Raw genomic sequence first — 15005 nt, 5'->3', positions numbered from 1 at the left:
TGTAGAAATATAAGATTGGCTATGTTTTGACCATCTATTTATAAAACAGCTAGATTACGAGTTTTGCGTTATGAGTGAAAAAGCATCGTTATTCTTCATAACGCTGCTTTTTCCCTAACGTCGCTATTACAAGTCTTGTCGGTATAGGTGTACCGCACACCGTTTTGACCGTCACGCAATGTCAGTACCGCACTTTTAAAAAAGTCCTTTTCCAATGGGACTTCCATAGCGCTGGTATTACGAGTTTGCCTGGGAGGCCAAAAAGTGAGCGGTGCACCCTATACTGACAAGATCCGTACCGCCATCTAAAGTCAGCAGATATGAGTTTTACGTTACAAAGCTGTAGCATAAAACTCATAACTAAAGTGTTAAAAAGTACACTAACACCCATAAACTATCTATTAACCCCTAAACCGAGGCCCTCCCACATCGCAAACACTAAAATAAATTTATTAACCCCTAATCTGCCGCTCCGGACATCGTCGCCACTAAAATAAATTTGTGAACCCCTATTCCGCTGTTTCCCGACATCGTCGTCAATATAATAAACCTATTAACCCCTAAAACTCTGCCCTCCTGCATTGCAAACACTATTTAAAGATTATTAACCCCTAATCTGCCGTCCGCCCACACCGCCGCTATAATAAACCTATTAACCACTAAACAGCAGGCCCCCACAACGAAATATACTTAAAAAACAATTATTAACCCCTAAACCTCTGTCCTCCCACATCACTAACTCTACATAAATATATTAACCCCTAAACCTAACCCTTACGTAACCCTAAGCCTAACCCTAACTTAAATATAATTAAAATAAATGTAAATAAACCTTACAATTATTACCTAACTAATTCCTATTTAAAACTAAATACAAACTTACCTGTAAAAAAAACCTAAGCTAGCTACAAAATAACTAATAGTTATATTGTAGCTATCTTAGGTTTTATTTTTATTTCACAGCTAAGTTTGTATTTATTTTAACTAGGTAGACTAGTCAGTTAATAGTTATTAACTATTTAATAACTACCTAGTTAAAATAAATACAAAGTTACCTGTAAAATAAAAGCTAACCTGCCTTACACTAAAAACTAACATTACAATAAAATAAAATTAATTAAATTATTATTATAAAGCAAATTTGATACTTGAAGTAAAATGGAAACCTTTTTAAAAATGTAGGCTCTGTCTGAATCGCAAAAGAAAATACATAAAACATTTTTTCATACATTGGTAAATAGTGAAATCTTAAAAAAATTCTTTATTCCTCCTGTTTACTTAAACACCAATGTCAATTCGATGTGAACAAGTTTGTATAATCTATAAAATATACAAAATGCAACACTTAAATTAGTGACTCATCACTTACTCTTATCCATTGTTTGTCTGTGAGAGCATCACTGTAATCCACGTCTCTACGCTGACGTGATCCTCTTCCGAAGATCTTTTCCTCTTCTTCACAAGTAAGTCTCTCAACTTCAGCATCATCTTTGATAATCCAGGAAGGAAGGTCATCCTCTTCCATCAATCTTGGCTTGCGGTTTGGATTGCGGGCATCCTCCCTGCGCCGATCTAGATCCATTCGCTATAGAATTATAATTAAAAATACATACATAAATAATGGAACAATACGTATATAAATTTGCAGTATTTAATATTGGCCATATATATAAATTTGAGAATGAGTGTTTTATTGCCATTCTGCAAATACATCAAGCCTTGTGGAGCCAATGCGGGTCACCAGCAGATAGTTACCACTTGATCTATTTTCTATTGTGCATTTCACAGAAAAGAGACTGAGTACGTTTCATGATTTTCTACTCTTCTAATCTATGGTACGCTTCTGGTGGTAATTATTTGCTTAACTTAATGCCTTCTTCTTTATACCCACATCTTAACATGTTTTGATAACCACAGGATCTGTATTACTATGTTACACTTTTGTAAACTTTTAATAAAAATGATTAAAACAAACAACTGAACAACATATTCAAAAGATTCCCTGAAACCAACTAATTTGCTATGGGAGGAGCTAGGTTATTTGCAATGACCCAAGGAGCCATGGCTAGACCAAACAGATTCAACTTGAGGAAAAGACAAACAGATGACATCTTGAATATTACAATCTTCTTGAGCTTAACTTGCATTAGCTTTTTAAATCCTTGGACTTTCATAAGGAATGTCCAGAAAGATTCTCAGGCACAATGACATGACAATACCGCAGGGCGATGTGATCAAGTATTTTGTGGTGTATGTCAGTGTAATCTAATTTGGAACAGGGTAAAAGTAGAGCTATCAGATCTTGAATGCACTGTGGACAGAACTATTAAATAATCTTGAGCTACAATCTCCAGTTACGCTAGCAAAATACCAGTTTTTTTTTTTTACTGGAGCAAAAATATTTCTGCAAAACATTTATTTTAATATTTTTGCTTTTTTCTGTGCAGTGCAAAATAACAATTATTTTGATCTAAGGGCCAGCATTTACATAACTACTGGTCTACTATTTTTCAGAGTCTACATAAACTCTCAAGGTGTGCCAGGTAATTTCAGATTGGGATTTTGACACTAACAGTTTAGTGAGAATAAACTGAAAAGGTTTAAATAAAAAATATTGGGCTAGATTGCAAGTGGAGCGCTAAATTATTGCACACCCGCAAATTTGCACATTTGCGGGCGCGCAATAATTAATCAGCCATTAGAAGTGGCTGGTTATTGCTAACACAATCTCACGGTAGCAATTAGCACTTATGAAATTAACCAGAGATTAGATCTCTGGTTAATTTTATAAATGTGCCCCCAAAATACAGTCTAGCATATCTTATTACAAAATAAAGATAGTAGCATTTTTATTTTTTAATAAAATTACTGCACCAGGCAGTATTTTGGTGCTAAAGTTGGTGGGAGAGGAGTGTTAGAAAAAAAATGGCACGGAAAAGTGCCTTTACATTGCGGTCTGTGGGAACTGTGTATACCATATTAACACACATATATATTTATTTAAAATCGCTGCGCTACTTACCCCCTTCGCTGAACTGAAGTTCTGATGCCGTATCTGACGGCATCAGAACAAGGTTCCCATAGGAGCCTATGGAAGCACGCTCTCATGAGCGCAATACTTCCCAGCAATGCAAATGCTAGGTCGCGTTCGCATTGCTGTAAACTTGTAATACCAGTGCACATTAGTGTGCGCTGGTATTACACAGTGGAGCGCAAATGTCATAAAAGCGATATTTAGCACTCCACTTGTAATCTGGGCCATTAAATAGTAAATCTCTAGCATAGTAACAAATTATAGTGATTTGGTTTAATGTTAAATGTTTTGTTTATTATTTTTATGTATGTATTCACATGTTCTGTTAGGGTGTAACATAATTTTAAAATAAAATGTATGTGTACCTGATAAATTAATTTCTTTCATGGTGGTGCAAGTCCACGTGACATCACATGTGGGCTGAAACTCCAGTCCGCTAGGAGGAGGAAATAATGCCCAACATACCAAGAGCTTTTACCCCTCCCGCTTCCCTGTATACCTCATTCAAAGATATGGTCTAGAAGGTTGAGTAACCAAAAAGCAAGAAAGAACAAAGCAGGGTAAATGAAGTGCAAACTAGAATTGCAGAAACTGAATATAGAAAAAAGGGCAGGTCTTGTGGAGTATCACCACCATGAAAGAAAGAAATGTATTATTTAAGCATAAATGTAGTTTTTTCATTAGGTTGTGTAAGTTCACAAGCTATCGCACATAGTAACTAATACCGAAGTTGTTGAGTCCACAAGATCATCATGGAAGTGTGGGACTTGAAGTTAAAGGGACACTGAACCCAATTTTTTTCTTTTGTGATTCAGATAGAGCATGCAATTTTAAGCAACTTTCTAATTTACACCTATTATACATTTTTCTTTGTTCTTTTGCTTTCTTTATTTGAAAAGGAAGGCATCAAAGCTATTTTTTTGGTTCAGGACCATAGAAAGCACCTTTTTATTGGTGGGTGAATTTATCCACCAATCAGCAAGAACAACCCAGTTTGTTCACCATAAATGGGCCGGCATCTAAACTTACATTCTTGCATTTTAAATAAAGATACCAAGAAAATGAAGACAATTTGATAATAGGAGTAAATTAGAAAGTTGCTTAAATTGCATGCTCTATTTGAATCACAAAATACATTTTTTTGGGTTCAGTGTCCCTTTAAAACAGGAACACCAACAACCAGACACTGCTGCCTAGAGAATTTTTCGGCTAAATGCAGCCTTAGAAAAAACGTGTGTAAGGAAGATAAGAAGATCAAGTAGCAGCTTTGAAGATCTGTTATCTGTTTGTTTCTCAAAGCCCAAATGTTTGAAACTGATCTAGTAGAATGAATTGTAATATGTTGTGGGTCCTCCACACAACCAATTAAGCCTTCCTAATCAGTTATTTAAGCCAAAAGGCTAGTGTAACAGCGGTAGCCTTCACACTTTAGGATGATTGAAAAGTGAGTAAACAAGGAAGAAGTCCTTGGTGGCCTTTAAATAAAATGTTAGGGCTGTACCACATCCAGGTTATGCAAGAGACTTAGAGCTTCTGGGAGTTGGACACAAAGAAGGAACCAAAATGTCTTGACTTTATATTCTCTGCTAAAACCACCTTAGTCAAGAAAGAATTATTCATGGGATTTACCCTTCTCTACCACTAGGAGGAGGCAAAGAGTCCCAAACCCCAAGAGCTCTATAAAACCCTTCCCACCACATACCTTAGTCTAAAGCAGCCCTTCTTAAACTGTGGGTTGTGACCCCATATGGGGTCACGTAACCCTAATGTGGGGGTCATGGGCCTATGTGTTTTTTTTATTCCCTTCCAGGCATGTTCCCTATAAGTTGCGGGCACCGGAGGGATGGGGAAAGTGAAAGTTAGGTATCGCCAGCAAGAGCAAGAAACAACCTGAGTAGATGTCATAGAGCAATAAGAGGAGTTGGGCTGCTGCAGGGATCCCTGTGCTATGGGCAGCGACTGATGCTATTACTGTTTAGGCTGCGTACTGGACCAGATATGGTTGCCTTGGTTGCACTTAGTACAGTGATGCAAAAAGGCTGACTGTAATGGCATGTAGGCATGACTTGGCCTTGCGTGTGCTTCTGACAGGCTTAGTGGGGACTGTAAAGTGACTGAGTGTGGCATTTTTTAGTGTCAGACATGCCTTGGCCCTTCTCAGAATCCATTTAGAAGACCGCATACAGGTACCTGCCGCAGAGGTACCTGGGACACTTCTTGTAGGAGAGCAGTTCACACTGGACTTGTACCTTGGGACTGGCTCTCTGTCAAAGGTCCCCTTGGATAAATGGGTATATAGTTCTCATAGATGTTGAAATTAACACACTTGGGGTATTTCTTTAATAAACATGGTGTTTTATAATATATTACAAGACCTCTTTAATCTGCCAGGACCTAAACCTGACATTGGCAGACTATGTTATGTGCATGATGCTCATGTGCTCGGTGCTGGATGACTGTGTGTCTGACAGTGCCAGACCCCTATATCGAAAGATGGCTGACCGCGTGTCAAGTGCTGGCTGAACGTGCTGGCTGAAAGATGGATGGGGGTTATAAGCATGGGAGGGAGGGTATGAGAATGAATATGAAGGGGGAGTATGGAAGGAGCAGGGGAGTGAGCATAAAAGGGGCAGTAAGCATGGAAGGGGGAGTATGAGAATGGAAAGGGGGAGCATGAGTATGAAGGGGGAGTATGGAAGGGGCAGGGGAGTGAGCATGGAAGTGGGGGGAGTATGGAAGGGGCAGGGGAGTGAGAATGGAAGAGGGGGGTATGAGTATGATTTATTATCAGTAAATGTTTGATTTGTAAACCAATTTTATATGCCCGGGGTCACGTAAAAATGTCTCGCACGAAAGGGGGTCGTGAGTGGAAAAAGTTTAAGAAGCCCTGGTCTAAAGTATAGCTGAGCAAGTGAGGTATGAAAAAGGAATACGATCCATAAAAAGGAGCAGGGAAAAAAGATGTACTAAAGAAATAACTAACCCCAGAAAAAACAAAAGGGTGGGGTCTCGTGAACTTCCCACCATGAAAGAAATTAATTTATAAGATAAGTATAAATTATGTTTTCTTTCATACAGGTGGTGAGAGCCTACAATCTATAAGTCATGGAAACTAATACCTAAGCTGTGGAGTCTACGTGTAATAACAGAAAGGAAAGGAAAGGATGTACAAATCATCTTTTTCACTGTGAAATTAAATCCACAACCTCAAAAAAATATATTCAATAGACACTCATCCATTAACAAACAAGCAGCAAACAGCCAAACCAGTACTTAAAAATATAAGTTAATAAATTGTGTTTTGTTTAAAAACCATTTGTGTTCACATCAGTATTCCTGAATCAGCACGCTTGGTGCTATATGTCACATAGAGGGAGGATTTCTACATTGTGAATTTTATTGCACCAAGAGGCGTCTTCTTTTTATCTCTCGTTGTCTTAGATCATCTTGTGAATGTTTTTGAGAAGCCAGTACAGCTTCCTAACAACAGGATAACCTTTGGGAGCATTTGGACACTTATCTTATTTGAATCCTAAGGGATTCACCTTGCGGGACTGTGCGCATCCTAGGATCCCAGAGTGGTAACCCTTATTGGGAAATTTGCACTTAAAAATATCAGCAGAGGTTACGGAAATAGGAGTATATTGTAGATCCATAAAGGGAGGCAAAAGACAAAATTTACAAAGAATGGAGGAAAACTGGACATCTTAACCAGTCCTGTGTGACCAAGTTGCAGCTATTGGAATTCTTAAAACCTATTCCTGCTTGATCTGAGCTATCACAATGGATAGCAACACAAATGGAGGAAAAATGTCAATTAGAAGTAATGACCAGGAACTACTAGAGGATCTACTAGTCCTGCCTAAGGATCTCGTGACATGGCACAACATCTCAGAAGCTTGTGATTTAGACAAGAAGCCATTAGAATTATATATCTGGGAGACCCCACCGTCTCACTATTTGATTGAACACCTCCTGGCTTAAGAGTCCAGAAAATTGTCTGTCAACAAGTGAGAGATTGTCTGGTATTAAAATCCAGATAAATCCTCTGTGAGAGTTGAGTGTAAACTCTGTTCCACTGTCGTAACATCCTGAGTTACAGAGGGCATAGATGAAATGATGCCAAAGGAATTGCATCAGAAGCTGGAATAGTAGTATAATGTAGATCCATAAAGGGAGGCAACATATAATTTACAAAGAAAGAGGTTCTAATGCACTACAACATATATTTTATACCTTAAATCCCCTATATGAAATACTCTATACAACAACATTTAAAATTAGGGGGAGGTAAAAGGTGAGTTTAAAATCCTCCACTACACACAAAATATAGAGAAAATAACTCATTGTGTAGTTCATTAACAAATCTAGACAAGCCAGAAGGCTTGTTTTTGCCACAGAAAACCTAAACCTATGGTATACATTGTTTCAAATGCAGCAAAGGATTCTGGGTAAGATATGCAAATTAGGTTCACAATGACACACCTTTTTACTTCAAGTCTGCTTTTCAGCAGATAGATATAGTCATTGTTGTGGGTTGTAGGTGCTGTGTATTAATGCTAGATACCACAGTGTGTGGGAGTGGTAAAGAACCACCTCCTGGACAGAAAACACATATAGCACTCTTGAAGTTGAAGACATTCCCATGATTTGAATGGTAGAGACATAAATACAATGCTCTGGAAAGCACTGCACACTGAGGGAAAACTGGGCCTCAAAATACACTGAAACCCCCTCTCTCTGAAGAAACTCATGCCCATCTTCATTCTTCAGCTACCTCCCGCATTGGCTTCGTTAGGTGTAGGCTTTTTCCGCATGTAGAGTTGCGCTTGTATTATTAACTGAAAGTAAAAAGTTAGTTTGCGAGTGAAAACCGATGCGTGTTAACCAAATTTCGGGTTAAGTTCTCTCCAAAGAAGTCAATGGAGAGCACAGACTGGAAAAAAAAAACCTAACACAGATACTTGCGTGCTAACCCGACAGGAGTTATTAATAGCTCACATTACAATGTTCTTCACATACAGAATAATGTACTTTTTATTGTAAATACACATTTGTATATATAAAATATACAGTAAATACCACTGTTAAGGGATATTAAACTAGGGGGCACCAAACACTTGAAACAATGAGTGTGTATAAAAAACATAAATTATGCTTACCAGATAATTTCCTTTCCTTCTGTATGAGGAGAGTCCATGGCTTCATTCCTTACTTGTGGGAAATACTAAACCTGGCCACCAGTAGGAGGCAAAGACACCCCAGCCAAAGGCTTAAATACCTCCCCCACTTCCCTCATCCCCGAGGGAACAAGGAACAGTAGGGTATAAATGGTGCCAGAAGAACAAAACAAAAAATGTAGGTCCACCCAACGGCAAATACGGGCGGGGGGCCGTGGACTCTTCTCATACAGAAAGAAAAGGAAATTATCTGGTAAGCAAAATTAATATTTTCCTTCTTAATATGAGGAGAGTCCACAGCTTCATTCCTTACTTGTAGGAAACATATACCCAAGCTCTAGAGGACACTGAATGAAACGGGAGGATAAAAGGAGAGGCGGACCCTATTCTGAGGGCACCACAGCCTGCAAAACCTTTCAGCCGAAGCAAAAACGTCAAACTTGTAAAATTTTGAAAAGGTATGTAAGGAGGACCTGGTAGCTGCCCTACAAATCTGATGCATAGAGTCCTCATTCTTGAAGGCCATAGAGGAAGCCACAACTTGAGTAGAATGAGCCTTAATCCTCTGAGGAGGCTTATTTCCCGCTGTCTCATAAGCTAAGCGAATAATGCTTCTCAACCAAAAAGATAAGGAAGAGGATGAGGCCTTCTGCTCCCTACGCTTCCCAGAATAGACAACAAACAAAGAAGAAGTCTGTCTAAACCCCTTCATAGCCTGGAGATAGAACTTTAAGGCACGAACCACATCCAAATAATGAAGTAACCGCTCCTTTGAGGAAGAAGGATTAGGACACAGGGAAGGAACCACAATCTCCTGATTGATGTTTCAATCAGAAACAACCTTAGGAAGAAAACCTACCCCAGTACAAAGAACAGCCTTATCAGAATAGAATACTAGGTAAGGGGGTCACATTGCAAGGCAGCCATCTCAGATACTCTGCGTACAGAAGCAATAGCCAGTAGAAAAAGAACCTTCCAAGACAGTAATTTAATGTCAACTACATGCAAAGGCTCAAACAGAGCCTTCTGCAAAACTTTAAGAACAAGATTTAAACTCAGGCCTGATTCTAGTCAGAGCCTGAACAAAAGACTGGACATCTGGAAGCTCAGCGAGCCTCTTGTGCAATAAAACAGATAGACGAAATCTGTCCCTTAAGAGAGCTAGCAGAAAGGTCCTTCTCCAGACCATCCTGGAGAAAGGAAAGAATCCTGGAAACACTGACCTTATACCAGGGAAATCCCCGCTCTTCACACCAGAATAAGTAGGTCCTCCACACCTTATGATAGATACGATGAGTGACCGGCTTACGCACCTGAATGAGAGTATCAATAACTCTCTCAGAGAAACCTCTCTTGGCTAGGACTAAGCATTTAATCTCCACGCAGTCAGCCTCAGAGAATCTAGATTTTGATGAACAAAAAGGCCTTGCTCGAGCAGATCTCTGTGACAAGGTATCCTCCATGGAGGAGATGATGACATCCCACCAGGACCGCGAACCACATCCTCCGCAGCCATGATGGAGCAATTAGAATCACTGATGCTTGCTCCTGCTTGATGCGGGCCACAACACGAGGGAGAAATAGTAACGGCGGAAAAATGTAGATCAGACTGAACCTCCAAGGCACTGCTAACGCATCTATTAGTTCCGCCAGAGGATCCCTGGACCGCAACCCATATCTGGGCAGCTTGGAATTGAGACGGGATGCCACGAGATCTATCTCTGGCGTTCCCAATCTGTTGCAAATCTCCGCAAACACCTCGGGATGGAGAGACCATTCCCCACAGATGAAAGGATTGTCTGCTGAGGAAATCCGCTTCCCAGTTGTCCACAACCGGAATGTGGATCGCTGACAGCAAGCAGTTGTGGGCTTCTGCCCACTCCAGAATCTGAGATACTTTTCTCATTGCTAGGGAGCTTCTCGTTCCTCCCTGATGGTTGATGTAAGCCCTGTGATGAAAGGCAAAGAATGACTAGGGGATGAGGGAAGTGGGGGAGGTATTTAAGCCTTTGGTATTTCTCACAAGTAAGGAATGAAACCGTGGACTCCCCTCATATTAAAAAGGAAAAGGAAACTGTGCGACTATGTGGAGCCCCTTCTTTTTGTTTTATTTCTTCCAACATTTGTATATATATATTTATATATTAATATAGATATATAGGTATAGATATGTATTTCACACTAACATTATCAGATATATATTACATTATTTTCTATGTGAAAAAATACAAAATATGAGCAACACGCATAAGGGTTTGCAATCTTGGACTAACCTGATTGGATTAGCGCACATTAAAAATTGCTAACTTCAATGTGTGTTACAAAAAATATTAATACAATTATTAAAAAACATAATTCATGCTTACCTAATTATTTTTTTCATTTATTAGTGTTGAAAATCCACAAAACTTTTACTCTTGGGAATTACAACACCTGGCCACCAGGAGGAGGGAAAGACACCCCACACCAGAGAATTAAATATCCCTCCTACTTCCCTCTCCCTCCCAGTAGTACGTATAGCCAAGAATAGGAGAAGGCTGAAAAGAGAGACAATAGGGTATAGAGGTTAATACTAGAACTGCCGCCACTAGATACAATTTTGCAGGATCATGGACTCTCAATTTATCAGGTAAACATAAATTATGTTTTCATTCTAATGGTGGTGATAGTCCATAAAAGCTTTAGTCTTGGGAACCAATACCGAAGCTGTGGAGTTCATTGAAAAGAATTGGGTGGGAACAACCACCTGAAGGCAACAATATCAAAACGATAACATTTAGTAAAGGTGTGCAACGAAGACCAGCTTGCAGGATTTTTAAAGTCCCAATAAGCTGAAACCGAATGGGTAGAATGAGCTGTAATTTTGGGAAGTATCTGCTTACCCACCTCCAAATAAGCATAGTGGATCAAACTCTTTAACCAGGATGCCAAAGAAACAGTCATCATCTTTCGGACGTTGCGTTTACCAGAAAATAAAACAGAATAGAAGACTGACAAAATTCTTTCCTAAAACTCCAAAGACCTGACCACATTCAAGTTATGCAACAGTCTCTCCTTGAATGATTTTTGGATTAGGACAAAATAAAGGAGCAACAATCTCCTGATTAATATTATCAGAAGAGACCACCTTTGGTAAAACACCTGACAAATTATGCAAAACAGCCTTGTTTTGATGAAAAAACAAGTATGGCGACTCACAAGAAAGAGCAGCTAACTCAGACACTCTCCTGGCTGATGAAATTGCCAACAAAAACAAAACCTTCCAGGATAACAACCTTATATCCAAAGAATGCATCAAAAAGGAGGATACAGTAAAACTACTTGAAGTAAAACTTGAAGAATCAAATTCAAGTTCCAAGGAGGAGAAATAGATTTATCAACAGGTCCAGAGCCTGAACAAAAATCTGAATATCAGGAAGATGGGCCAGCTTTCTGTGCAACAAGACAGAGAGCGGAAATCTGTCCCTTAATAGAAATTGCCGAGAGGTCCTTATCTAGGCCATCCTGAAGAAAAGTATTCCAATAATAGCCCTGCTCATAGCAACAAGAAATCATCTGCACATCACCATTCTTCACCTTCCTCCAGTGGAGGCAAAGATTAGACTACCTACCATAGAGATGGGAGGGGTTATATAGAGCTCTTGGGGCTTGTAATCTTAGCCTCCTCCTAGTGTTAGGGAAGGCAATTTCTAGGAGCAATGGATTGTGGACTCTTACTACCTTTATGAAAGAAAAACCTGATATCGCTTGCGTGCCACAGTTAGTATGCCACTCGTCATCTAGCCCTTAGTGGGTGCAACACATGGCTGATTTTACTGAGCACCAAGCTAAACTTTATGCCAATATACAAATATTAGCTAATATTAAATGTCTGATCAAATTATCATTTAATACATTTATGTTAAAATATGCAGTTAATTTGTACTTTGGACAGCTTCATTAACAGAAAATATGATATTATAAAGTATTACACTCTCCCTACCAGGCTAATACATGATGCCACCCAGCTGGCAATCTTTTCTGTGGAGAACACTGGTCTATATTCTTAAGTCACAGCTGAAATGGCTGCCAAGAAAAACTTGTGAAACAGTTTAGGGGGTGAGCGCCGCACTTGGTGGGATAATAAGTTAACCCTATGCTCCCAGAGGGAATACAGTACAAACTGAATAAAAATGTATAGAGATGCAAGAACAACAATGCCACTGGGGCTGGAGCTGCTGAATACACTCTAATTTGTTTACCCAGCGGCAGGAGACCTGCTTCCTGTAGAAAAGCCCACCCTGTGTATAATTCTCTCTTGAAGTGCCTAGTATTTCAGCGCTGGACTGACTGTAATAGGCAGGATCAGACTGATATACTACAGGGAAGTTCTACTCTGTGAAAAGCATTACTGAGCTAAAAAGAAGCTGCACCCAGGTGGTAAATCGGCATAGAACAGGCTAACAATGGTATTGAGCTGGTTGTTCGTTACTGTGAGTGCGCTTCTCTCTGTATGTGTATAATTCAGACTGACACAGGATTTAGATCAGGAGTATGTAGACGAGGCCAACAGCACGAGGCTGAAGGATAAATCTCAGCGACACCTGTGGCAGTCCAGTGATAAACTCCTAAAAGGAGAATTACTCTTACAGCCTAATTAACTCCTGTACGCCCCTCTGTCCTATTCCTGACTCTCTGAGGGGTATAACTGGTCTCACATAGGTCTGAGAACCCCATCAACAAAAAAACATAATTTATGCTTACCTGATAAATTTATTTCTCTTGTGGTGTATCCAGTCCACGGATCATCCATTACTTGTGGGATATTCTCCTTCCCAACAGGAAGTTGCAAGAGGATCACCCACAGCAGAGCTGCTATATAGCTCCTCCCCTAACTGCCATATCCAGTCATTCGACCGAAAACAAGCAGAGAAGGAGAAACTATAGGGTGCAGTGGTGACTGTAGTTTAAAATTTAAAAAATACCTGCCTTAAAATGACAGGGCGGGCCGTGGACTGGATACACCACAAGAGAAATAAATTTATCAGGTAAGCATAAATTATGTTTTCTCTTGTAAGGTGTATCCAGTCCACGGATCATCCATTACTTGTGGTAAACCAATACCAAAGCTAAAGTACACGGATGAAGGGAGGGACAAGGCAGGTACTTAAATGGGAGGTACCACTGCCTGTAAAACCTTTCTCCCAAAAATAGCCTCAGAAGAAGCAAAAGTATCAAATTTATAGAATTTTGAAAAGGTATGCAGCGAAGACCAAGTCGCCGCCTTGCAAATCTGTTCAACAGAAGCCTCATTTTTAAAGGCCCATGTGGAAGCCACAGCTCTAGTAGAATGATCTGTAATCCTTTCTGGAGGCTGCTGGCCAGCAGTCTCATAGGCTAAGCGGATTATGCTTTTTAGCCAAAAAGAAAGAGAGGTTGCCGAAGCCTTTTGACCTCTCCTCTGTCCAGAGTAGACAACAAACAAAGCAGATGTTTGACGAAAATCTTTAGTAGCTTGTAAGTAAAACTTTAAAGCACGAACCACGTCCAGATTGTGTAATAGACGTTCCTTCTTTGAAGAAGGATTAGGACACAAAGACGGAACAACAATCTCTTGATTGATATTCTTATTAGATACCACCTTAGGTAAAAACCCAGGTTTGGTACGCAGAACTACCTTATCTGCATGGAAGATCAGATAAGGAGAATCACATAGTAAGGCAGATAACTCGGAAACTCTACGAGCCGAGGAATAGCTACCAAAAAAAGAACTTTCCAAGATAAAAGTTTGATATCTATGGAATGAAGAGGTTCAAACGGAACCCCCTGAAGAACTTTAAGAACCAAATTTAAGCTCCAAGGTGGAGCCACAGGTTTAAACACAGGCTTGATTCTAACTAAAGCCTGACAAAATGCCTGAACGTCTGGGACATCCTCCAGATGCTTGTGCAAAAGAATAGATAGTGCAGAAATCTGTCCCTTTAAGGAACTAGCTGACAATCCTTTCTCCAATCCTTCTTGGAGAAAAGATAATATCCTGGGAATCCTGACCTTACTCCATGAGTAGCCCTTGGATTCACACCAATAAAGATATTTACGCCATATCTTATGATAGATTTTCCTGGTGACAGGCTTTCGTGCCTGAATTAAGGTATCAATGACTGACTCAGAGAAACCACGCTTTGATAAAATCAAGCATTCAATCTCCAGGCAGTCAGCCTCAGAGAAATTAGATTTGGATGGTTGAAAGAACCTTGAAGTAGAAGGTCCTGTCTCAGCGGCAGAGTCCATGGTGGAAAGGATGATATGTCCACCAGATCTGCATACCAAGTCCTGCGTGGCCCCGCAGGCGCTATCAAGATCACCGATGCTCTCTCCTGCTTGATCTTGGCAATCCGACGAGGGAGCAGAGGAAACGGTGGAAACACATACGCCAGGTTGAAGGACCAAGGCGCTGCTAGAGCATCTATCAGCGTTGCCTTGGGGTCCCTGGACCTGGATCCGTAACAAGAAAGCTTGGCGTTCTGGCAAGACGCCATGAAATCCAGTTCTGGTTTGCCCCAACGATGAACCAATTGTGCAAACACCTCCGGATGGAGTTCCCACTCCCCCGGATGAAAAGTCTGTCGACTTAGAAAATCCGCCTCCCAGTTCTCTACACCTGGGATATGGATAGCTGATAGGTGGCAAGAGTGAATCTCTGCCCAGCGAATTATCTTTGAGACTTCTAACATCGCTAGGGAACTCCTTGTTCCCCCTTGATGGTTGATGTAAGCCACAGTCGTGATGTTGTCCGACTGAAATCTGATGAA

General features: G+C 40.1%; 1 protein-coding gene across 1 annotated transcript in view; it reads right to left on the bottom strand.

The window, feature by feature from the left end:
• SMARCA2 (SWI/SNF related, matrix associated, actin dependent regulator of chromatin, subfamily a, member 2) overlaps window positions 1-15005 on the bottom strand; it is a 1314671-nt gene that overhangs the window by 189704 nt on the left and 1109962 nt on the right. Inside the window, exon 31 of the mRNA XM_053702540.1 lies at window positions 1370-1585. Coding sequence (XP_053558515.1) covers window positions 1370-1585 — 216 coding nt within the window. The remainder of the gene's footprint in view (window positions 1-1369; window positions 1586-15005) is intronic.

This window comes from Bombina bombina, chromosome 2, assembly GCF_027579735.1.
Source record: "Bombina bombina isolate aBomBom1 chromosome 2, aBomBom1.pri, whole genome shotgun sequence".
In the NCBI taxonomy this organism is placed as follows: Eukaryota; Metazoa; Chordata; class Amphibia; order Anura; family Bombinatoridae; genus Bombina; species Bombina bombina.
This window is presented reverse-complemented; position numbering and strand designations above follow the sequence as displayed.